The sequence below is a fragment of the Siphateles boraxobius genome, unplaced genomic scaffold (genome assembly GCF_051911475.1).
Source record: "Siphateles boraxobius isolate OS27281-9 unplaced genomic scaffold, OSU_SipBor_1 22, whole genome shotgun sequence".
Lineage (NCBI taxonomy): Eukaryota > Metazoa > Chordata > Actinopteri > Cypriniformes > Leuciscidae > Siphateles > Siphateles boraxobius.
This window is the reverse complement of record NW_027508833.1, coordinates 20,258,683-20,282,115: the sequence shown is the minus strand read 5'-3', so window position 1 is coordinate 20,282,115 and position 23,433 is coordinate 20,258,683. Positions and strand designations below refer to the sequence as shown.

General features: G+C 36.3%; 2 protein-coding genes across 4 annotated transcripts; both read left to right on the top strand.

Moving 5' to 3' along the window:
- prorp (protein only RNase P catalytic subunit) lies at positions 1-16,422 on the top strand. Of its 3 annotated transcripts, none has more exons than XM_077239041.1 (8): positions 10-99; positions 550-1,422; positions 2,012-2,059; positions 2,145-2,277; positions 10,404-10,511; positions 13,344-13,492; positions 15,920-16,115; positions 16,191-16,422. In XM_077239041.1, the coding sequence occupies exons 2-8, from the start codon at positions 713-715 to the stop codon at positions 16,320-16,322; spliced, it is 1,476 nt and encodes a 491-aa protein (XP_077095156.1). In that variant the 5' UTR covers positions 10-99; positions 550-712; the 3' UTR covers positions 16,323-16,422. The 3 variants fall into 3 exon arrangements, with proteins under 3 accessions (XP_077095155.1, XP_077095156.1, XP_077095154.1); XM_077239039.1 differs by having other exon boundaries at positions 19-99; positions 502-1,422; XM_077239040.1 differs by having other exon boundaries at positions 1-1,422.
- Positions 16,423-18,254: 1,832 nt separating this feature from the next.
- Positions 18,255-21,930, top strand: psma6a (proteasome 20S subunit alpha 6a). The gene is made up of 7 exons (XM_077239044.1): positions 18,255-18,429; positions 19,045-19,139; positions 19,293-19,374; positions 19,504-19,659; positions 20,873-21,051; positions 21,145-21,239; positions 21,737-21,930. Exons 1-7 carry the CDS (start codon positions 18,354-18,356, stop codon positions 21,792-21,794), a joined length of 741 nt encoding a protein of 246 aa, XP_077095159.1. The 5' UTR covers positions 18,255-18,353; the 3' UTR covers positions 21,795-21,930.
- The last annotated feature ends 1,503 nt before the right edge of the window (positions 21,931-23,433 follow it).

Here is a 23,433-nt window from a genome sequence, read left to right as displayed (position 1 = left end):
GACGTTATTGAAGTGCGACAACACATGAGAGTGAATGGCGGCTCGCACTGGCATGAACTTGATTTCTGGTTAGAATTAGATAACCTTCGACTAGATTCTGTAAGTTAGATGTTCTTGTTTAAAATATCGATGATTGCTTCGTCAAAACTGCGTTTAAATTAAAATAATGCGATATCTTAGCGAGTTTATTTATCTGAGGATCTCAATAATGTGTGCGTTAAGTAACGTTACAGAAGGACATTTCTTTAACAGATAAGTTGCTGAATATTATTTATATCTATTAATTTTAGGTAAATATATTATTAAAAAGTTAATGTGTTGATCAGTAAAACTTAATGTTGCACATTTGCTTGTGGTGGGACATTTGCATAAATAACCATTAAAGTAGTGCATAGTCTGAGTAATATAGTAGACTTGTAAGGAAATGGGACCTCATATGTCAAATTCAAGGACTTGTATGAAGTATCTATGCACATGGTTTGTCAGCCCTCTGTATTTCAGGCCTACATTGGCTGGTTTACCTCAACATAACATTATGCTTGCTGTCAGGTTAATCATAAACCCAAACACACAACTTTACAGCACAAAAGGAGACAGACAAGCAGAATTATACAGCCAAGTTACTAAAGAAAAGGGATTCACTCCTAAAACAAGGCCTGCATTCCCAAAGTCAGTATTCGCAGCTGGAACGGCCAAAAAAACTGCTGAATATATGAAAAGGCGAGCTGGGATTGATACAGAAGAGCTGTCAAATAATACACCTGCGAGAGGCAGAGGATCTTTAAAAGTTGCCCTTCCTGACCATCCGCTGACCACATCAGAATGGGAAAAACTCAAAGAGGGTTCCTCCAAACCTGAGCGCTTCGAGATGCAAATGATGGAAGGACTGCTGGTGGCTAGTGCAGACGTCAACATCGCCAAATCTCTCTTGGCGTACGTGGTTCAAGATAAAGGCACCCTTTCTTACGAACTCCTTTTGAGGTATCTAACGCTGTGTGTCACAGCTAGGCACCACTCTGAGGTGTTTGACACTTACGACATCATGAGATCTTGCTTTAAGACCCTTGACACTGGGGCCTCGTCCCTGTTTATTAAAGGTTTCAGTCAAACTGAACGTTGGATGGAGGCGCTTGGCCTGTTGGAGGGTATGAAAAAGGCCCTCCTGCCGTCTGCTCGGAACTATGGTGATGCCATCACTGGGGCAGTACTTCATGGAGACACTGAGACGAGCTGGAAGCTGTACGACGAGCTCCTGGAACAGGGTATCGTACCTAATCAGGACACCTGGCAGTGCCTGTTTCAGAGCGGCATCACTCAGCGTGGACAGGAGGACAAACTCTTTTCTGTCCTGTCATATATGAGAGATAATCAAATCTACCCCGAGGAGTCGCTGATTAAAACTATCAAAGCTTGGTTTGAGAGGTAATTGTAAAAAATATAAATAAATATATATATATATATATATATATATATATATATACACATATATATACACACATATATATTAGTGGTCAAATCAATGAATCGTGATTAATCATATCTAACAAAAGTTTTTGTTTAAATATGTGTGTAAATATATATATTGTATTTAAATTTATTATGTGTGTGTGTATATATATATGTATGTATGCATATATATATACACATAAATATATGTGTGTGTTTGTGTATACACTTTTATGTTAGATGTGATTAATCGCGATTAATCGATTTGGCAAAACGTTTTTTTTTAAATGTTTGTTTATATATATATATATATATATATATATAAATATGTGTGTGTGTGTGTGTGTGTATACATTAACACAAATATAGATGTGCGTAAACACATTATATATTTACAAACTTATGTTACAGGCGATTAATTTATTTGACGGCACACACATATATATATATATATACTATATATACTATATATTAGTTATACATATAATAATTATTATATGTTTTTCATTCCATTATCGTAGATCTTTATTTTAACTGTTTTATTTTTATTTTTTTATCTGCACAGTTTACCGGATCAGAAATGGAGTGGGAAGTTCACATTCGTCGCCCCCAGGTACTATTTTCTGTTTTAATTAAATACTATGATCATACAGACTATTCTTAATAGAATATCAGTGTGGATATAACTTGTGTTTTAGTGGAGAGTGCAAAAATTGCAAGGCATCACTGGAATCCATTCAACTGACTGAGGAAGAGTATGGTCAGCTGAAGGATGAAGTGATGAAAAAAGTGATAGAGGGAAGCGACATCTTCAACAAAACCACCCCAGAGGTCTGTCTCCTATATTATTATCCTTCTTTTGCCTGAGTTAAATAACTAATGTTAATTTAAGCTGTAGATAAAAACAACATTTAATTCAGTGTTGTTATTTATAATTAAAACTAAACTAAAACAATTAAAAATAATTTCCTGGAATATTAAATAGAAAAAAAAACGTTGAAATTAAAGATTGTCGCCTTGGAAACTAACTTAAATAAATAAGCTTAAGTTCAAGTACTAAAATGACTCAAACTAATGTTGAAATAAAAATAAATAATAAATGGATGCTTCATAAAAATATTTTAAAAAATGAATTAAAAAAAGCACATCATTTAAATTAAATTAAAAATGAAAATATAAAAGTAAAAGTTATTTTATTAAAAATATTAATAAATGCATTGTAGTACATAAATAATACTAAAATAGCACTGACATAAGCCCCACCCCATAGAAAGGTTTTATTCTCATAATAAATGAAAAACACAGTATATTATTTCAATGATGAAATATCTGTTTATATATATTTTGATAAATATTAATAACATATATTAGCAGAATGTATTATCATATTAAAATATATATAATCAGACTTTTGGGGGTAAATGTGCATAAGTTTAGTGACAATCACGTCACAACATTTTTTTAATGGCCTTAAAAATGGTTTAATTTTCTTTATACTAAACAATTTTTTCTTGTTTTTCAATTTTGCAGTGAAATGTGACCTGTGTTTTGTATGAAATTCCGCCTTATGTAAAGGAGGTGTGGTTTGAAGTTTAGTAAGGTCCTGTTATTTAGTGCTGTTTGACTCCACTAGATGGCGTCCTATACATACGATAGCGTTTTCTACATGACGGATTAAACATGTTATACATGTTAAACATCAGCCGTTTTTTTTAATGGTTATTAGATAATTTCAGCCTTGGAAAGGATAAAAAAAAAATTTAATAAAAAAACCCATAGGCTAAAAACTAAAGCAGCTTTCTGCCAGGCACTAAATAGGCTGCAACTTTGATAGGCAAGTTGTGTAGTCGTCCAGAATTAGAAGACATTCCATGCAGTTTAAGCTCCGTATTAAGTGGAGTCTGGCACTGAATTAGATGATGTTGTTGTCCGGACTGATGCTTTTTTCAGGCTGTCGGGTCTATAGATGTCAAAAGCATGTGATCCTGTCTAGTTCCACATTTAGCCATGATGTAGGGGCTTTCCAACACATGTTCCTTCATGTGTCTGTCGGGTCCCCGGTTTAGCAAGCAGTCCAACTGAAGACACAAGGCCACAAGTCAAGCGACTCCTCTAAAATTCCATTTGCCAGAAAGAACAGTCATGTTTGTTTGCAAACGCCGTTCTCACGCATATGAAAAGCATTACATTTCCAAGCACTGTCTCTGAAAGGGACATTTTTATACACTACATCTTGGAAAAACAAAGTACTCAGTATAGCCGTAAACAATCTCTAATTTTGGTCATGCACATGATTGATGCTGAGGCATGGGTATTGCTTGTGTGCTTTTTGCTGTCGTAAATGCAACACAATGGGCTTTCACATTTCAGCCCTCAAAAGCCTCTCACATGAGTGACCCTGGAAAGTCCCTGTCTGCAGTGCTGCATGGACTCCAGCCCCCCGCCATCGCTGCAGCAGCGCTTTATGAAGTGAAACCAGTGCAAGGCAGTTAAAACACCCCCTGTCTAAACTCTCCACAAGCATTTGACAACCCCTAGAACCCATTTTGCCTTTAAAGGGAAAAAAAAATTGTGCTTTTGGGTGGCTGACATGACATGAGAACCAGGTCCTGTTGTGTGACATCTAAAACTTTATCAAAAGCAACATTTTAAATGTTAACAGCTTTTAAATGTTGCATAGATGAACTTATAATAAATTTGAGAGTACAATGAATATTTTCACTTGTAAACATGAATTTATTGATTATTTATACATATGCTCTAGCATTCAAAAGTTTGGGGTTGCTATGATTTTTAAATGTTTTTAAAGAAGTCTCTTATGCCCACCAAGGCTGCATTTGTTTAATCAAAAATACAGAAAAAAACAATAAAGTTGTGAAATATTATTAAAGTTTAAAATAACTGTTTTTTTAAAAAAATTAACATAATACAATGTAATTTATTCCTGTGATGGCAAAGCTAGATTTTCAGCAGCCATTGCTGTAGTCTTTAGTGTCACATGATCCTTCAGAAATCATTCAAAAGGCCAATTCGCACTGCACCGACCAAAACGGACAATCGGCAGATTACAGTACGTCACTTCTCGCCAATTCAGCATGTTCAATCCACGAAAACAAGCTCCGACGTAATAAACCGACCCGACAAAACTCAAGGAAGTTTCTGTTGCCGTCTGTCGGTGCAGTGTGAATTGGCCTTAATATGCTGATTTGCTGCTCAAGAAACATTTCTTATTATTATCCAGTTGTGCTGCTTAATATTTTTGTAAAAAATGTGATATTTTTTCAGGATTTTATTAATAAAATAAATAAAATTTTAATAACCCCAAATACTTGAACAGTAGTGTATTTATAGTTTTATTTTTTAACGTGCACTATGTAACTTTTGGCCCTCTAGTGGTTAAAAAAACAACACTGCATTTTGTAGAAGAACATTGTTTTGGTTGTGCTTCGGCTCTGTGTAACTGTCCAGATGAATATCCTACTGCTCATAAAACATTCACTACTAGGTTTGAGAGATATAACTAGTTTAGATTAAAAGGATCTTAAGCTGACTAGCTGAAGACGTTACAGTAGCTATAACCATTAATAGACACTGTACTTCAAGCACAGTGATACAACAACCGTAATGAAATGGCCCATCACAATAGATACTGCGTTACAATTAACTCTGTTAGAAAGCTACATAAAGTGGGGGAAATAATTATGTGATCCCCTGATGATTTTGTAAGTTTGCCCACTTACAAAGAAATGAAGGGTCTATAATTTTAATGGTAGGTTTATTTTAGCGGATAGAGGCAGAATATCAACCACAAAATCCAGAAAAAACACATTAGATAAAGGTTATAAATTGATTTGCATTTCAGTGAGTGAAATAAGTATTTGATCCCGAAGCAAAACACATCTTAGTACTTGTGGAGAAACTTTTGTTGGCAAGCACAGAGGTGAGACGTTTCTTGTAGTTGGTAACCAGGTTTGCACACATCTCAGGAGGGATTTTGGTCCACTCCTTTTTACAGATACTCTCAAAATCCTTAAGGTTTCTTGGCTGTCGCTTGGCAACTCAAAGTTTCGGCTCCCTCCCCAGATTTTCTATAGGATTAAAGTCTGGAGACTGGCTAGGAGACTCCATGACCTTAATGTGCTTCTTCTGAGTTACTACTTTGTTGCTTTGGTGGTATGTTTTGGGTCATTGTTCTGGCTGAAGGAAGGAGGTTCTCGTCCAAGATTTGACAGTACATGGCCCCGTCCTGTACCCTTAGCAGAGAAACAGCCCTAGAGAATAATATTTCCACCTCTGTGCTTGACTGTAGGAATGGTGTTCTTGGGGTCATAGTCAGCATTTCTGTCCCTCAAAACATGGCGAGTTGAGTTGATGCCAAAGAGCTCAATTTTGATCTCATCTGACCACAGCACTTTCTCCCAAGCCTTCTTGGAATATTTAGATGTTCATTGGCAAACTTCAGAACATGAGGCTTCTTGAGCAGGAGGACCTTGCAGGCACTGCAGGATTTCAATCCATTGTGGCGTAGGTTGTTACCAATGGTTTGCTTGGTGACTGTGGTCCCAACTGCCTTGAGATCATTAACAAGCTCCTCTGGTGTAGTTCTGGGCTGATCCCTCACCTTTCTCATGATCATCCTTACCCCATGAGGCCAGATCTTGGATGGAGCTACAGACAGAGGGCGATTGATTTTTCATTTTGTATTTCTTCCATTTCCGAATAATCACACCAACAAGTCTGCTTCTCTCCAAGCTTCTTGCTGATGGTCTTGTAGCCCATTCCAGCCTTGTGCAGTTCTAAAATCTGGTCCCTGACATTTGACAGCTCTTTGGTATTGCCCATGGTGGTGGAGAGGTTGGAATGGAAGATACAGATTCTGTGGACAGGTTTCTTTTATACACATTACGAGCTGACATTAGGAGTACATTTTTAAAGTGACAGGACTAATCTGTGTTCCACGTGGGCACTTAACCAATCTGTGGGAGGCAGAATTCTTACTTTTTTGGGAATCAAATACTTCTTTCACTCGATCAAATGCTAATCAATTTACAACCTTTATATAATGTGTTGTTCTGGATTTCTTAGGTTTGATATTCTGTCTCTATCCGTTAAAATAAACCTAAAAATTATAGACCCTTCATTTCTTTGTAAGTGGGCGAACTTAAAAAATCAGCAGGGGATCAAATTATTATTTCCCCCACTGTATGGCAATTTATCTCTTCAGTAAAATACCTTACTCATCTGTTGTGTAATAAAAACGCATCTCCGCGTCACTTTTACAACATTTCAAATCCCTCAGTTGTCCCAAGCCAATGTTGATTCTCGTTTTATTGCAAGCTCAGTCACGTTCTCTTTTTGCCAGCAGACTCGCCTCTGTTTTTTTTTTTTAAACAGGATATTCCCCGAAGTTTTGAGATTTAGCTGCTCCATGTCAACCTTTCTCGCTTGTTCTGACAACTAACCTGTGCCACTCCCACACCATACACACGTTAAAGCAGGTTTTAATATATATGAAACTTAAATTGTCAGGGGATTTTAAATGTGGCCATAGTGTTAATAACACAATAAAAAATTAGCATGTCAACCATTTTTATATTCTGAATGTTAAAAAGCCCCTGTTTTTTTTCCTTACATTCAGTGGCCTGCAGCTTTTCAGGTCAAGCGTGAGCTTTGGGGAGCCTGTTTTTCCCGTTTCAAAAAGAGCAAGCCTGTAATAAAGAAAAGTACAGGACTTGCAGATGCCTTTTCATTAATGTCTGCTGTGGGGCATGGGGAAGTTTCAACATACTCAAATTTCTTTGTTCTCTGTCTATTTTTGTGTTTAATTGGAATTTCATGCATGCTTTGAACAAAATGGAGCAGGTACTTTAGAGTATTAAAGAAATGTTGTTCATTTGTTTTCAATGATTCAAACAAACGTTTGCTAAATGTTTGTGTTAAGAGTCACTCCAAGGCTTGTCATGGGCTATTGTGTATATTCCAAGTAGAAAAACTGGTCACTATCAAATCATGATTAAACTTATGAACGTGCGTGTACCAAACACACATTGATAGTACACAAAGTTCTGCACAGCATGCTGGTACCGCATACATGTGACCTCTGGACACCATTGGGGAATCCCCAGTGTTCCTGTTCCCATTCAACCCAACCTCTCCATGACCGCGAGAGGATGCGGAGCGAAAACAAAAACACATACGATGTAAGACCTTCATGGTCAAAATCTTATTGAATGTGCATACTTAAAATCAGGTGAAATTACATATTTGGATCAATTTTGTCCAGTGCGGAGAACCCTAACCCTACTCAACGCTGCAAGAGTTTTAGAGAGTTGGACAACTGATAGCCATCTGCTAACCCCCACCAAAACCAAAAAGGAATTCCCCAAAGCTCCCCTTCCCCCCTCTTTCTGGCGCTCAACCCTCCCCCAGTCTTGCACCCGCTAGAACAGACTTAACACTTTCTCAACAAGATTTTAGCTTGCAAAGTACCTGCACTTATTTTTGTTGTTTTGCTTTTAAATGTTGGTAACAATCTTCTGTTTTTGCATATAGGTGGCTTGGAGGGGTGGGAATTTGGAATTTTAGAGGGAAAAATTCTCACACTCCAGGCAGAACTGAAAGCGCTGGTTTCCAGCCACCTGACAGTCCAGGAACAGTTGTCGATTTGACAAACATAGCTCTGTGTGCATTAAACAGGGGCTTGTGTATTAACTATTGGACTAAACTTTACTGGACGGTTGTTTCCTCAACAAAGTTTGTAGTTCCCTCAAAGCAATGAGCTCCGATGCAAGGATTTTCGGTCACACTTTAGTTTGGGGTCAATTTCTCACTATTAACTAACAATTAACTACGACTTTTGCCTCAGGAAACTCCTAATTACTGCTTATTATAAGTTTATAAGGCAGTAAGCTTGATCTAAGAACTCACTTGAAATGATAATGAAAGTTGAATATTTTAAATAATAGTGTTGATTTGGTTGCCTAATTGTGGATCATGCATATTTAAAGGGATAATTCACCCAAAGGTGAAAATTATGTTTCTCAAGTTGTTCCAAACTTTGTGTTTTGTTTTCAGCTTAAGAAATTCATACAGTAAATGATGGCATGATTTTAATTTTTGGGTGAACTATCCCTTTAATGTCTGCATCCACTAATCTTTTTTTTATTTTTTTTATTGGCTAAAACTAACTAGTACTGAATAATGTTATTTGTGTAATATTTCATGAAGGTTTGTGTATTTTAACTCAGTATTTGTGTATTTGACCACCACTGATGATGAGCTAGGTGTAAGTTTACAGTACATGACTGTGCAAATGTTTAGTAATTCAAAAGCCCGTCTGCAGCACGAGGCCTGAGGACAAACAGGTGAGGGAGTGACTTGGCCCCAGTCCAGCTGGAAATTCCCTCAGATGTTTACATGTTGTACCAAGGACAATTGTTGAGGTTTTTCAGGCTCTTCTTAAACCACAACAAAGGAGAAGGAAGTTCTAGTTCTATTCCCCATTCCCCCAACTCCCTTATGCTCTTCGGTTTTTCAGCTAAACACAACCTGATCACGCTTGTGAAGGTGAGCCAGGTGTGGTCAAGTTCTGTTTGAAGTTCTATTGTTTGACTGTAACAAATGCTTTGATATCCCTTGAGACAGATAGGAAAAGTCAAGCACCCTTTAATGGTCCTGGGATGAAATGGGTTCATGGAATTGACAAGTTGTTGTTGTTCTTATACAATGCTCTGACAGAAAAAAAAAGTATGTTCAGTTCTTGCCAGACTATCTGTAAACACACTCCTTTATCTAATGGTTGATTGCATGCTTCGCTCTTATACTTCCTGTACATTCATGAATACACATAGCTCAGCTCCTCACTTAATCTGATAATATATGTAGAGTTTCATGAGTTTCAGGCTTGGACACTTACAATGATATGTCTGTCTGCAATAAATATCACCCGTCTGGCCTCGTGATTATTCCAGAAACAATCTTTAGTTTAAAGGTGAAATGTGTAATATATCTGTGCAGTGTCACTATAGCATCACGAAACAGAAATGCAAAAATAGAGATTGTTTGTCAAACAGAAGATTCCTCATCTGTTATAGTAGGCTAAAATCACCATTTGGTGAATTGTAAGGGTATATTAATAATTCTAAAGATAACACTATTAAACCAAGAAAGTGACTATTATAGTATTCTTAATTAGCATTTCATTTAATTGTAGTTTAAAGTTTGTCATTTTTATTCATTTTTAATATTTCTATTTAGCTTCAATTTATTTTGATTGTCTTATTTTAGTATTATTTATATTACTATTAGCATTTATTAAAATTTTTATTAGCTTTATTTTATAATTTTAATTGAATTAGTTTAAGTTTTAGGTATTATGGCGTGTTTCTGTCATTTTTTATTATTATTTTTTATAACTTCTTTCATTTCAGTTCGTTATCAAGGCAACAGTTCTGTTTCTAATTTCTATATAGCTTTTATTTAATCTTTTATTTCAATTAACAAACACAATTTGTATGTTGTAGTTATAGTTAACAATAACAACACTGGCTTGATGGCTGTAATGTAATTCAGCTGTCCTCTTTGTCTTGTGCAACACCGGTTGCGTTTCTCTTGTGCAATGCGCTGCAGCTCCACACCAAAGTGAGGTAATTTACATAGGAGACCCCCCTCCATCCAGGCAATCATCCGTTACTGTTGTTGAAGAAATTGAAGGACGGTTACAAGAGTGCATAGTGTTGCATCTTTACTGCCTCTTTTGTTTCTTTGCTTGCATGGACTTTAAAAGTGAGGCTAGTTTTAACTTCAGAATAAACAACATGAAAGATTTTTACTAAACTGCAAGATTTAAACTTTTTTCTCAGAAGTGCGCATTTTGTCTGTACCAGTCTATTTTACAGTAGCATATACACACCGTGGTCATGGTTGTGAGAATAACCACTTGTTTGTGTTCTGTACAGGAGCTTAAAAGCTTTAAAGCTTTCGTGAAGCAGAGGCCTCCATTTGATATTGTCATCGACGGTCTTAATGTGGCTAACACTACACCCAAGGCCACCCACTCTGAGACGGTGAGTGACGGGTCATTGTAACTGCTTGGATGTTCCAAGAGAGGGCCGGTTTCTCTGTGGGTTATAGGTGACCTTTTAAATCGCTTAACTGGCTAGACAGTCAACCTACTCTGATTTACAGCACTAAAGGTGGGAAAAAATAGCTAGCTGTTTCAAAAGATAATTTTGTTTACTTTTATGTTTGAGTATTAACTCAAACTCATCAGTCGGGATTCTAAAGTCAAGAAAACAGAAATGAGTGCAAGAGGATCGACCAAGGGGGATGAGCGTGGTTGTCACTTCTCACTTTTAACGCAAAAAAACAGCTTTTGGGAACAGCCCCAATTTCTCATAGTTTCCAACCTGAAAGACCCCCAAACCCACAAAACCCAGCACAGTTACTCAAATGAAAAAAAGGGAAATTTCAATGTCCATAATATTACACAGAATGTGTTACACATCAGCCCTCGTACGAGGCGGTGATCAGTCCCAGTAGTGGCTTTACATTTGGTTATGCTCCTTTATAATATTACCTAAGACATATTATTGCCTTTAAATAGGCTAGAAGTTTTAGAAGTACCTACACCCACCCATCACAACCTCAAACACTCAGTAACTGAAAATAAATGACTTGAAAAAGCAGATAGAGGATCATTTCACTACATTTCCCCCGTTGATTAATCACAGTACATTAAGACAATTGTTGTGTATTAGAAGCTTTCTGAAATGTTGTTAAATATGCAAATCAGGCATTATCTAATGAAAAATGCTTATAATAAATAAAAAGTATATTATGAATGAGAACAATCGGTGTTTGCACGTGGTATTGAACTGGAGATTTCTGGCTCAGTGCAGGAGAAAAAACTCATTTAGAGTTTAAAGATATGTATTGTAGTTTATATCTACAGGTGCAAATAGATGCAGTGAAATAAAATAAACGCTTAAATGTCCATTTAGGATTTCTTTTCACAAGTCTGAAATAAGATGTTATGTTGTGTTATGGAAGCAAAATAGCCCAAATTCTAAATATTGACCAGTGCATGAAAAACAGTGGTTTCGCTTTAGTATCTTGTCACAACAGATTAACATTAAATCCTTCACTTGACATTAAGCTACAAATTATGATGTAACACAAACTTCCTTTCTGTTCAAGGATCCTCTTGCTTTCTGTTCACTCATTCATGGCTTTGGCACTTTTTTACTTTTTTTTTTTTTAATTCACCTCAGACGCACATCAAACATCATTAATACAAACAGACCCCATAGCAATTATAGCACGAAGGCTGGGGATTTTACACTCATTTTGATATGACTAAGTCTGTATTTTAAGTCAGACATGTGCCTTTTGTGGTCAAGTTTATTTTTGGTGGTAACATTTACCCCACTTCCTCACTAACTGGCACATTCAATGAAACGCTAGTATTAACTGGTTTTCTCTGCAGACAGTCTGACCAGGGCCTGCTGGCTGTGAAAATGAGAGCTTCAGTTCAGTTAACTTGTGGCCAAAGTATACCTATATGTTTTGTTTACAAACTAAGTAACCGGACTGTATGCAAGAGGCATAGGGAAATGAAATTGATTGCAAATTTACAAGACTAACATGCTGGAAGGAAGCGTGTCTCTTTATCTAGAAATGCTTAGGCAAAGGTGATTACAGGCAGAGGTCAAAGTTGGATTGTGAAACCGGACACTATAATGTGTACGGTGCTTTCCAGCGTAAACCAGCTCATCTGTGGCTCACTGTCCACTTCCTTATCGTGAATTAGCAGAAAATGATCACACCTGCAATTCCCCAATTAGCACTTCCTTGTGTCTAAAATAACTAAACAAGATAGACTGGAATTGGAACTGACTTTGCATATTCAAACTGTAGGTAATATCACTGTAATTTAAATTTGAGTATGAAATATATTTAGAAGATTAATACAGTGGAACTGGTTGATGCAGTAGAGTCATGTGTGTGTGTGTGTGTGTGTATATATATATATATATATATATATATATATATATATATATATATATATATATATATATATATATATACACACAGTATATGTATATGCAGAACTAACTCTTCTTAATTGCATTTTATCATTTAATTTAATACTTATTTACTTCTGTTGTAGTGTTCTAATCTTGTGTACTCATTTAGTTTCTACTTAGAACTGTGCACTAATTGTGATGTAAATCTTTAAATACCAAAATGTATAATAATTATACAGTATGCTTTAAAATAAAACCGACATACAGACATATGTATGCATATCATGTTTTCAGAAAAGTTTAAGTAGTCACTTCCTGCATGGTGCAGGCTGCAAACGACATTTATATCTCCTCGAAGAAAGAGTGAGAAAAACAAATTTCTCCACATAAATTATTTTAAAATATCATATATATAAAAAATAACAATGATATCTCATAAATAGTTAATGCATGTACGGGGTCTTAAATCTAAACAGCTACATGCAAAGAACCTTAGATATTTTTAGCACAGAGTTTTTAACCTTTACTGACCGCACTCTTTGTAAGGGGGTATTGGAAAAACAACTTCCTGTGTAATCAGGAAACTCCCCCCTCATGGTGTGTGTGCGTGTGTGGGTGGCACTAAAGTAGGCTAAAACAATGTGAGCAAAAATAATTTTCCCACAGTTGACCTGCTAAAGGTCCCAAATTCATCTGTAGTGCCAAGGGAAATTCCTCTAAAAAAGTCACAAGTCGCAGTTCATTTCATAGAGAAAATGATGAATGATCTGAGGTCTCTCATTCATTAAAAACTCATGAATGACCTCGTTTATTTCTAACATCTGAATGGAAATGGTAAAAGGTCACTGGGACTCTGAATTATCTGTGCAGTTGCTGGCAGTCGTTTCGGAGTTGGAACGTCAGGGTCTGAACATCCTGGTCCTCGGCAGAAAGCACATGCTACAACCTTCCCGGAACTGGGACAGACAAAACATGAACAAGATCAAGCAGAAATCCCACTGCTTCTTCACCGAGAACATGTTAGTATGACCCACGTTTCCTCAATAACATACTGTACACCCTGTTACAAAACTGCCTACGCAAGCAGCAATTTAAGGGATCACAGGCGCATCAGTAAGAAATTAATACTTTTATTCAGCAAGGAAGCATTAAATTGATCAAAATGGACAGTAAAGTCATTTATAATCTTCTAAAAAAAATTCCACTCAAATAAATGCTGTTCTTTCAAACGTTATATTCATCAAAGGAAAAAAAAGTATCAGTTTCCGCAAAAATATTAAGCAGCACAACTGTTTTCAACATTGATAATAATTAGAAATGTTTCTTGACCAGCAATTCATCATATTAGAATGATTTTTGAAAAATCATGTGACAAGAATAAATTAAATTTTAAAACATTAAAATAGAAAACAGTTCTTTTAAATTGTAATAATTTCAGAATATAACTGTTTTTATTGTATTTATGATCAATTTATTTATTAATATTATTATTATTATTGAAATGCAATCATGGTTGCAGAAAAGTTCCATCTAAAAAAAATATTTTTGGAGACTCCAATCCCATAATGCATTGCGAAAAACTCAATTCATCCAAGGCAGTGTTGATAAAAATAGTTCTGGAATATACACTGACGAGCCAAAACATTATTACCGCTCATAGGTGAAGCAGATTTGAATATCTCCAAATAAGGCCAAATGTCAAGGTCTAGGTAGATCAGATACAAGCAAAGAAGCATTTCTTGTAGAAAACATGTTGGATGCAGGAGTAAACACCTGAGCAACTTAGACAAGGGCCAAATTTTTATGGTCAGATGACAGGGTCATAGCATCTCTGAAACCTCACTGGTTTCTGCCGGTCAACAGTGAAAATGTATCAACAGTGGTCCGAAGTAGGACAAACCACAAACAGGTGACAGGGTGTTGGGGGCCCAAGGCTTCTTGGTGCAAAAGGGGCAAAAAAAAGCTATGCCGTCTGGCCCAAACTGACAGAAGGTCTTCTGTGGCACAAGTCCCACATAATTTGAATGATGGTTATGGGAGGAATGTGTCACAACACACAGTGCATTGCATGTATAGTGCGTAGCCACAGACCAATCAAAGTGCCTATGATGACCCCTGTCCACCGTCAAAAACACCTACAATGGGCACGTGAGTGTCAGAACTGGACCTTGGGGCAGTGGAAGAAGTTTGCCTGGTCCGTTGAGTCTAGTTTTTTAGAAGAATTTATATCACATGGATGTCCGTGCACATTTCCACCATTTACCTGGGGAGGGATGGTACCAGGATCACTGTGGGATGACAACAAGCCGGTGGAGGGAGGGTGATGCTCTGGGTTGTTGCAGACCAGGTATAACCCTTCATGACAATGGTGTTCCCTGGTGGAAGTGGCATCTTTCAGTAGGATGTTGCACCCTGCCACACTGCACACATTAGGTGTTTTCTCACTGAAGTAAACCTTTCCATGGTTCCTAGAACTAATGGCGGAAGTACCCGCTTTTGGCTTGTTCGCACTGCAGGAACTGGGAATAGTTCTATGAACACCTTTTGGGGGAACTAAATTCGCTCCTACTTCAGAGTAGGCTGTAACCCAGCACATCACATGCTGAATGCATGCGAAACACCAGCACCTGCCATTTAAAAAAAATCTGTGTACACACAGTTTATAGCCTAAATATTTACTCCATGAACTCTATGAACATGGAAAACAGTGATAGATAACTTTTACGCTAAGGGGAAAATCTAACGCAACTTTTGGGAACCAAGGGAAACATGATTTGTATGTCTACTCAGCTAGCGATATTGGGCATTAACGACACAGCAAACGCTAATTCCTTTTCATATATACTGTTTACTTTATTTTTATAACAGCTTTATCTAATAACACATTAGACAGGACTGTTGAACAGATTGTAAACTAATGAAGACAGAGATTGGGAGCTGTGTGCTCAGGCTCTGCCGTTCTCAGTGCCGTCAAAATAAATGCCTGCCGCACCGTCAAAATAAAAGTCACGACATGCGTGGCTTACGTCACTTAAGAGTTCCTACTGGCGATACGAATGTAACCTGGAAAATGGCCCTAGGAGAACATTTAGTTCTCGGGGAACCATCCTAGTAGCTAGTTCCTAGAACTAAGTTCCTATTACTACCCGGTCGAAAGCCCCCATTGTTTAGGAATGATTTGAGGAACATGAAGAAGAGTTCAAGGTGTAGCTCTGGCCTCCAAACTCCTCAGATCTAAATCTGATTGACGTACGGACAATCCTGACTATGTAGAACACTCAAAATCCTGCTATCTAGAAGTCCTAACTGTTTTGTAACAGTTTCAGTACTCGATGTCCACTTCCCTTCTCTTCGTCACTCAATATAAACCCCACAATGATTTCATTCACTAAGCATGAAAGGTATGTTTGATACAGTGCACTGTTTTTCTTGGATGACTGCCACAGGTCTGAAGATGACCCGTTTCTGCTGTATGCTGCTTTGCACTCTGGCGTTCACTGTAACTTTCTTAGTCGTGATCTGATGAGGGATCACAAAGCCTGCTTGCCAGACAGAGCAACCAGACGCCTCTTCTTCAAGTGGCAACGTGGACATCAGTTGGTAATCAGTCATTATGCCCCAGGAAAAAAGGTTCGATTTCAGGTAGGTTTTGCAATGGATAGACATTGTGTAATCATTAGTAATCATTAGGATGACTGATGACTTTGTGTTTTTCAGAGGGTATCTGCTTATGACACCATCATTCAGACCTCCAGCAGCTCCTGGCACATTCCGTACGATGAGAATGGAAGAGATAGAGCCACATATGAAATTCCTCAGAAATGGCTCTGCCTTACTCAAGAACATTGAGGCTTGAGTTACTCCTAGTGTGCTGGCTGAAAAATCCATTACATTAAAATCAATTTCAAAAATTGAAATTAAAATCAATAAAAAAAAATACTTTGCAAAATGTCCAATTGTGTTTCTTCTGCTGCTTAACTACTTTTATTTTATATATACATAAACAATACAAATTATTCAACCCCACAGAAACCATTACAAATATAAGCCTTTCTAAATACATGTATAACAGTTTAGTGGCATATTAAAAGTGATAATGTCAATATATATTGTAATGTTTTTTTTTAGTTTTTTTCATAATACAGCTATGTCAAAATGATTCATCATTGCTGTTTTAAATCAGTTACTAGAGTTATATGGTACAAAATTGTTTTAAAACATGATTAAGCCTTTGGAAACTCAATGAAAACACTTAATTTTGACGCATGTATAAATTTCGCCCATGCATGTACTGAAGTTGAGTAGCAGATTTGGCCAAGTCAAAAGAGCTCTCACAAAAGCTAAGAGAGTAAGGCTATGGCGACTAGAACATTTCCTGGACACTAAAAGTTCCTAGAGACACAGTTGGCGTTTCTAAGTTTAAAATGTATGGTACCATTACAAACCTTCCTAGGGCTTGGAAGAAAAATCTAGATTTTATCAAGGGGAATAAGATGTTTGATCAAAGCAGCTGTGGAAAAACCCTCAATTTACTGCCAAAGACTTGCTCGATGACCTGATGAACACAGGAAAAAACATTGCAGACTATAAATAGAACACAAACAATCATTGACTTCATGCCCGGACACCTTGACAAACGCCACTCTTGACAGAGAACATAAAAGCCTGGCCTGGATATGCTAATGGATTTTTGATAGGCCTGCAAAACATTTTGAACCTATGGATCAGCAGTATGCTTGGCACAAAAAAGTCATAGTTTATGTTATGATTAGTAGAACACTATCCCTGCAGGGTCAAGCGTGGAGGTGGGTCAGTCTTGTTACGGGGTGCTTTACTTCTGCAGGAGGCAAGTGTGGGTATCTGCATGTTGGAGACTGAGTAATGGGAGTGTTGAAAGGTCTTTACAATTGGTCCTGAAAACTTCCTGATAGGATGTGGGGTAAGGTTAGTTTCTGTTGTAGCAATGTGTACCTTTCGGGCACACCCCTACCTTACCTTTGTGTGTGTGTGTCTGTGTGTGTAATGGTCCTAAAATAAGCAATATAGTAAAAATAAATGTAATAAAAAATTATCTATCTACTGCTATCCAATATGTCCAATTCTGTTTCTTCTGTTGCATACCTACTTTTATGTTAGTAGCACTAGCAGGTAACGTTGACTGCTCCTAATGTATAATCATAATCATAAAAAAATCCTCAGAGATCCCTATTTAAATCACAAGGGCTATATACCAGTGTATCGAAGTAACTATAACTAAATCTGAAGTCTAATTGCATAAATGCTTATTTTCAATAGCATATGTTATCCATGTAGGTTTCTAGTTTATGGAATACATTATAGCAAGGTTCAACTATATTATAAAGCTAGATTTAAATTGAAAATTTGCACTGTGTGCTTGGGACAGTGGTGTTTTTCACAATAGTCAGGTTTTGAAAATAACAAACTCGTAGGCTAGTAGGCTAATAAAACATAAATGCTCAATGTGATTCATTAGACTGAGAGTTTATTTCCCAATAAATCTAAACAGCCTATTTGTGTTCAAATGGATAAATACATTTTACAATATCTTAAAACCCCATTTCATTTCTGACCCTGGTTGTACTAAAGTAACACTAACTATATTAAATATGGTAGTTGATTTTTCTAAAATACAATGTAATAAGCTGCTTTTTGTAGATTTATAAAACTGCAAGCTATCAAACTAAAACTGTCCTTGTTGATATCAAGTGCTTTTCACACAAAGGCCCATGCTGCGCGTCATGATGACATCTCACCCGGATATGAATGCCGGAGCCGGTTGTATAATTTCCGGTGTATAACAGAGCTGTGGTTTAGATCTGTTTACAAACTAGAAATATTAAACCGTAAATCTCTAGCATTATGTCCCGAGGCTCGAGTGCGGGGTTTGATCGACACATCACCATCTTTTCCCCAGAGGGGAGACTCTATCAAGTCGGTGCGTATCGATGAAAATGTGTCATTGTTAAGTCGAAAGAATAAATGCTCAGTCATTTTGCACCATGTTCATTCTGCACCTTCTTTAGCTCATGCTATTGTATTTACAACAGCATTAAACATTGATTTGTTTAAAACGGATGACAGTAAGTATGAGTGGAATATGTTGTTAAAATGAATTCGCTTTTTGACACGTATATCAATACTCGTTTTAGCTTTCACTTACTTGACACATCCATCTGAACTCGTTGTTTTCACCAAAATGAATATGTACTTTTGGTTTCATAATGTTAATAATTATGTATGCAGAGATTCATTTAATACTGTTCACATGTGAAACTGTTTCACCTGTAAAATCTAGGTTCTGTCTTTCATGCAAAATCACTATCTGTTCTGAATTAATTGCGCCTATTGTGCATATAACTGTATACAGTTAGAAATAAAATAAATAGAATATATATTTTTAAATATTTCTATTATGGGTACATTTTCTCTTGTATATTGGTAAAAGACTAATAATAAAACATCTCATTGTTAAAATGAGAAGTATACAATTTTTCTGCATTTTAGGAAGAATTTATGATCATTGTTAAAATGTTCATTTTATTTTCCACAGAATATGCTTTCAAGGCCATTAATCAGGGAGGTCTTACGTCATTAGCTGTTCGAGGGAAAGACTGTGCGGTTGTTATAACTCAAAAGAAAGTTCCAGTGAGTCTGTTTGTATTTAATTTAACTTTTTTTATTAAAAAAGTGTGTTTATATCTCCATGTAACATTAACTATGCAAAAAAAAAAATGTTTCAATGGCAATGGCAGTTGTATGAGCAATACTAATGTAATTTGTTCTCTTTTAATCACCCAGGATACGCTTCTCGATGAGTCCACTGTCACTCATCTATTCAGAATAACAGAAAACATTGGCTGTGTGATGTCTGGCATGACAGGTAAACTCATCTCTGTACACAGCAACTGTCCAGCTTGCGTTTAGTTTGGAAAATCTCCTTTTGTGTGGTGAAATGTTAAACTGTGTATTAATTTACACCACGTGTGATGTCTTTTGTTTCTCTCTGAAGCTGACAGCAGGTCTCAGGTGCAGAGGGCGCGATATGAAGCTGCTAACTGGAAGTATAAATACGGCTATGAGATCCCAGTAGACATGCTGTGCAAGCGCATTGCAGACATCTCACAGGTGTACACACAGAACGCTGAGATGAGGCCTCTGGGCTGCTGTAAGTCTACAGTCTGCATATGAAGCGGTTCTGAATAGAATCAAGTCAAGTCACATTCATTTGTATAGCACTTTATACAATACAGAGTTTAATATTCAGCTAAAGTCTGTTCAATGTTGATTCAGCTCAGTTCAATGACAGTGTTGATGTTTCGAACATCAATCATTAAACAAATTCGGTTTTGATTTAAACAGTGTCAAAATTCAGCGTTGATTCAGTTCATTATAATAATTGTGTCAGTGTTGCAAAGTTCACAATTTCAAAGGCAGCTCTACAGAAAGCAATAGTGGCTTTTATTAGCGTTAACAGAATTGGTCTAGACATGCCGCATACGACATATTATGCAGTAGAGTGTGAAACAATCTGTAGTATGCAACAATAAATGCTGTGTTATGTTAAAATGTTATCACATCACTGTTCAGCATCGGCAAGAAGTGTGCAGTAATCTGGCCATATTTGCCATATTTCAATATGGCCATATTTGCTTTTTAGTCTAATATGTGTGGATAAAACGCTCAATTTTAGTAGTCCGGTGAAGTCATGAGCCTAGTATTAGGTAATGTCTATAACATTGCAATGTGTGATATTACATTTACCACTAGGTAGCATTTAAATAAGTCCTGTATATCCTCCACCAAACCATAATATTAACGGTGAAAAATCCCCACAAGGTACTATCGGTTACTAGTACAAGGGTGGCACCTCCATACTATCTACGTTCACTAGTGTTCAAAAGTTTGCAGTCGGCAAGATTTTTTTAATAAAGGAGTTAATGCATTTATTCAGCAAGGATGCAATAAATTGATCGAATGTCACTGTAAAGAGATTTTTAAAGCTACAAAAATGCTGTTTTTATTTATTTATTTTTTTACTTTCTATTCATCAAAGAATCCAGAAACAAAAATATTAAGCAGCACAACTGATTTTAACATTGATAATGAGAAATGTTTCTTGAGCCTAGAAGTAGATGGCATTTAATATCAAGTCTAACGCATTGCATTGTGTCATGCAGTATTAAATATAATGTTCTCTGGTTGTATACTGCACCTGTATATCATGTATTTATGCAAGTAAATGCATACAACTTGCCTAGTAAGAAGAGTACTATAGTAGGCCATTCAGGAAATATCAGAATTCAATATTTTGGAATGTTATTGTTATATAAGTAACTTTGTTTTTAATGTTTTCTTTTAATATTGTTTGTACATGTCAGGTATGATTGTGGTTGGCGTGGATGAGGAGCTGGGGCCACAGGTCTATAAATGTGATCCTGCTGGCTACTACTGCGGCTTCAAGGCCACTGCTGCGGGCGTCAAACAAACAGAGGCCACAAGCTTCCTGGAGAAAAAGGTGAAGAAGAAATTGGATTGGACCTTTGAACAAACAGTAGAGGTATAACTTTCTTCTGCATCACCGATGGAATCAATACCCTTTGTTATGTTGTGTCCTCTTATTTTGAGTTCTATGCACTTTTCCTCCTTACAGACTGCAATAAGTTGCTTGTCTACCGTTCTGTCCATCGACTTCAAGCCTTCAGAGCTGGAGATCGGGGTTGTTACCACAGAAGAGCCCAAGTTCAGGTGGGTTTGTACGTCGCAAGTGAAACGGGATGTAACATTTACATATCACTACATAGCATTTACATATTTACAAATGTCCTGTATGTCAACAGCCAACCCATACTCTATAAATGGTGAAAAATCCCCACTAGGTACTTCCAGTCAGTAGTACTAAGCTGGTATTTTCATACTGTCTACATACAGTACTGTTCAAAAGTAGTTTTTTTTTTTTTTCAAAAAGTTTACTTTGATTCAAGTTAACATTAATCAAAAGTGACAGTTAAGATATTTATTATGTAATTAAATACACATTTCAAATAAAAGTCCTTTTCATCTATTATCAAAGAATCCTGAAAAACTGTATCACGGCTTCCACAAAAATATTAAGCTGCACAAGAAATGTTTTTGAGCAGCAAATCAGCATATAAGAATGAGGTCATTCAAACTTTTTTTGTCATGTTGTGTAAAAATTATTGGCTACACGTATTTGTTGTAATGTATATTTCTATATATTTCAGAATTTTGTCAGAGTCCGAGATTGACATCCACCTCATGGCTCTTACTGAACGGGATTGAGAATATCTGCTTACCCTGTCACAAAAAAAGTCTGAGAACTACAATCTTGTCATCAATATTCAGGTCAACTGATGTTTTTTGCTGTTTATGTAGCTTTTTTCTTGCAACAATACAATAAAAATAATTTTTTGGAAAACTGTTTTTTTTCTTCTTTTTTTTATTCAGTGGGAAGTCTTGTGTTACTATTATTTTTCTAATTGAATGTGTATATAATGTGTATTTATTTATGTGTTTATACTGTATATACACTGCCATTCAAAAGTTTGGGATTGGTAATAATTTTAATGTTTTTAAAAGAAGTCTTAGAATATTAGAATGATTTCTGAAGGATCATGTGAATGAATACTGGAGTAATGGTGCTGAAAATTCAGTTTTGCATCACATAAATAAATTACATTTTAAAATATATTCAAATATTTTCCTAATATTTAACAATATTACTGGGGGGGGGGGTTGTATTTTTAATCAAATAAATGCAGCCGTGATGAGCATAAGACTTTTTTTTAAATAAAAAAACTTATGCTTTCTGTACACCTAAAGACTTTGAAAAGATTTAGAAAAGACTTTATAAGATTATCAGCTCACATCTAAAGACTTGGGTTCACAGTTTTTAGTCTCAGACTAAAGACTTGCGATAATATCAAACATGTTTGATATGAAAGACTAGAGAAAGACTGGCATAAATCGTGTCGCCGGCTGCAAATTATCACCTGACATTTAACGATCGAGACGACGGGAGCGCGCCGAGACTCCAGCAAGATTCCTAAAGACTGCCGGTCTTTAGTCTGGGACTGTGAAAATCCTTTGGTGTACGCCGGGCATTACAGATCCCAAACTTTTGAAAGGCAGTGTGTATATATATATATATATATATGTATATAGTAGTCAACATCAGATTCCCAGATCCATGTTGGCGCTGCTTCTCTTCAGTTCAGATACATGGCATCATGGATTCGATCAAACACCAACAGATAAAAACATCAAAACCTGACAGCCTGAGCTAGAAATCTTATAATGGGCCATGTTTGGATCTTCCAACAGGATAGTCATCCAAAAACAAACATCAAAATCAAAACATAAATGGGTCACTGAGCACAAAACCAAACATCTGCAATGGCCATCCCAGTCCCCAGACCTGAACCCTTTAGAAAATGAGTGGCCTGAACTGAAGAGAAGAAGCGTCAACATGAACTTGTAAATCTGAAGGATCTGGAGAGATTCTGTATGGAGGAATGGTCTCTGATCTCTTGTCAGGTGTTCTCCAAACTCATCAGGCATTATAGAAGAAAACTCAGAGCTGTTATCTTGGCAAAAGGAGGTTGGAAAAAGTATTTAATAAAAGAGGGCAAATAATTGTTCCCAGTGTGTTTTGGAGAAAAAACATTTATTTCGTAATGTGATTTTCCCCCCACTTTCAATTCTTTTACTTTAATAAAAGGTTAGATTTTTGCATTTAAAAAAAATTAAAATATCAAAAGGATAAACAATGCAGATTTATTTTTTACCTCCATCTTTGATTATATTTACCAAGGGGGCAAATAATTCTGACCAGCACTGTATATACAGACACACACAAACATATATATGATATATATAAATGTAATAATGTATATTATATATATACAAAAAAAGCCATTTT

Bases quoted from the DNA above. Each gene is read 5' to 3' on its own strand.
- prorp (XM_077239040.1), top strand. From the start codon at position 425: ATGGGACCTCATATGTCAAATTCAAGGACTTGTATGAAGTATCTATGC. The intron at 1,423-2,011 runs GTAATTGTAAAA...TTATCTGCACAG, and splicing joins ATCAAAGCTTGGTTTGAGAG to TTTACCGGATCAGAAATGGA. The intron at 2,278-10,403 runs GTCTGTCTCCTA...TGTTCTGTACAG, and splicing joins TCAACAAAACCACCCCAGAG to GAGCTTAAAAGCTTTAAAGC.
- psma6a (XM_077239044.1), top strand. From the start codon at position 18,354: ATGTCCCGAGGCTCGAGTGCGGGGTTTGATCGACACATCACCATCTTT. The intron at 19,140-19,292 runs GTGAGTCTGTTT...TTAATCACCCAG, and splicing joins TAACTCAAAAGAAAGTTCCA to GATACGCTTCTCGATGAGTC. The intron at 19,660-20,872 runs GTAAGTCTACAG...TGTACATGTCAG, and splicing joins GATGAGGCCTCTGGGCTGCT to GTATGATTGTGGTTGGCGTG.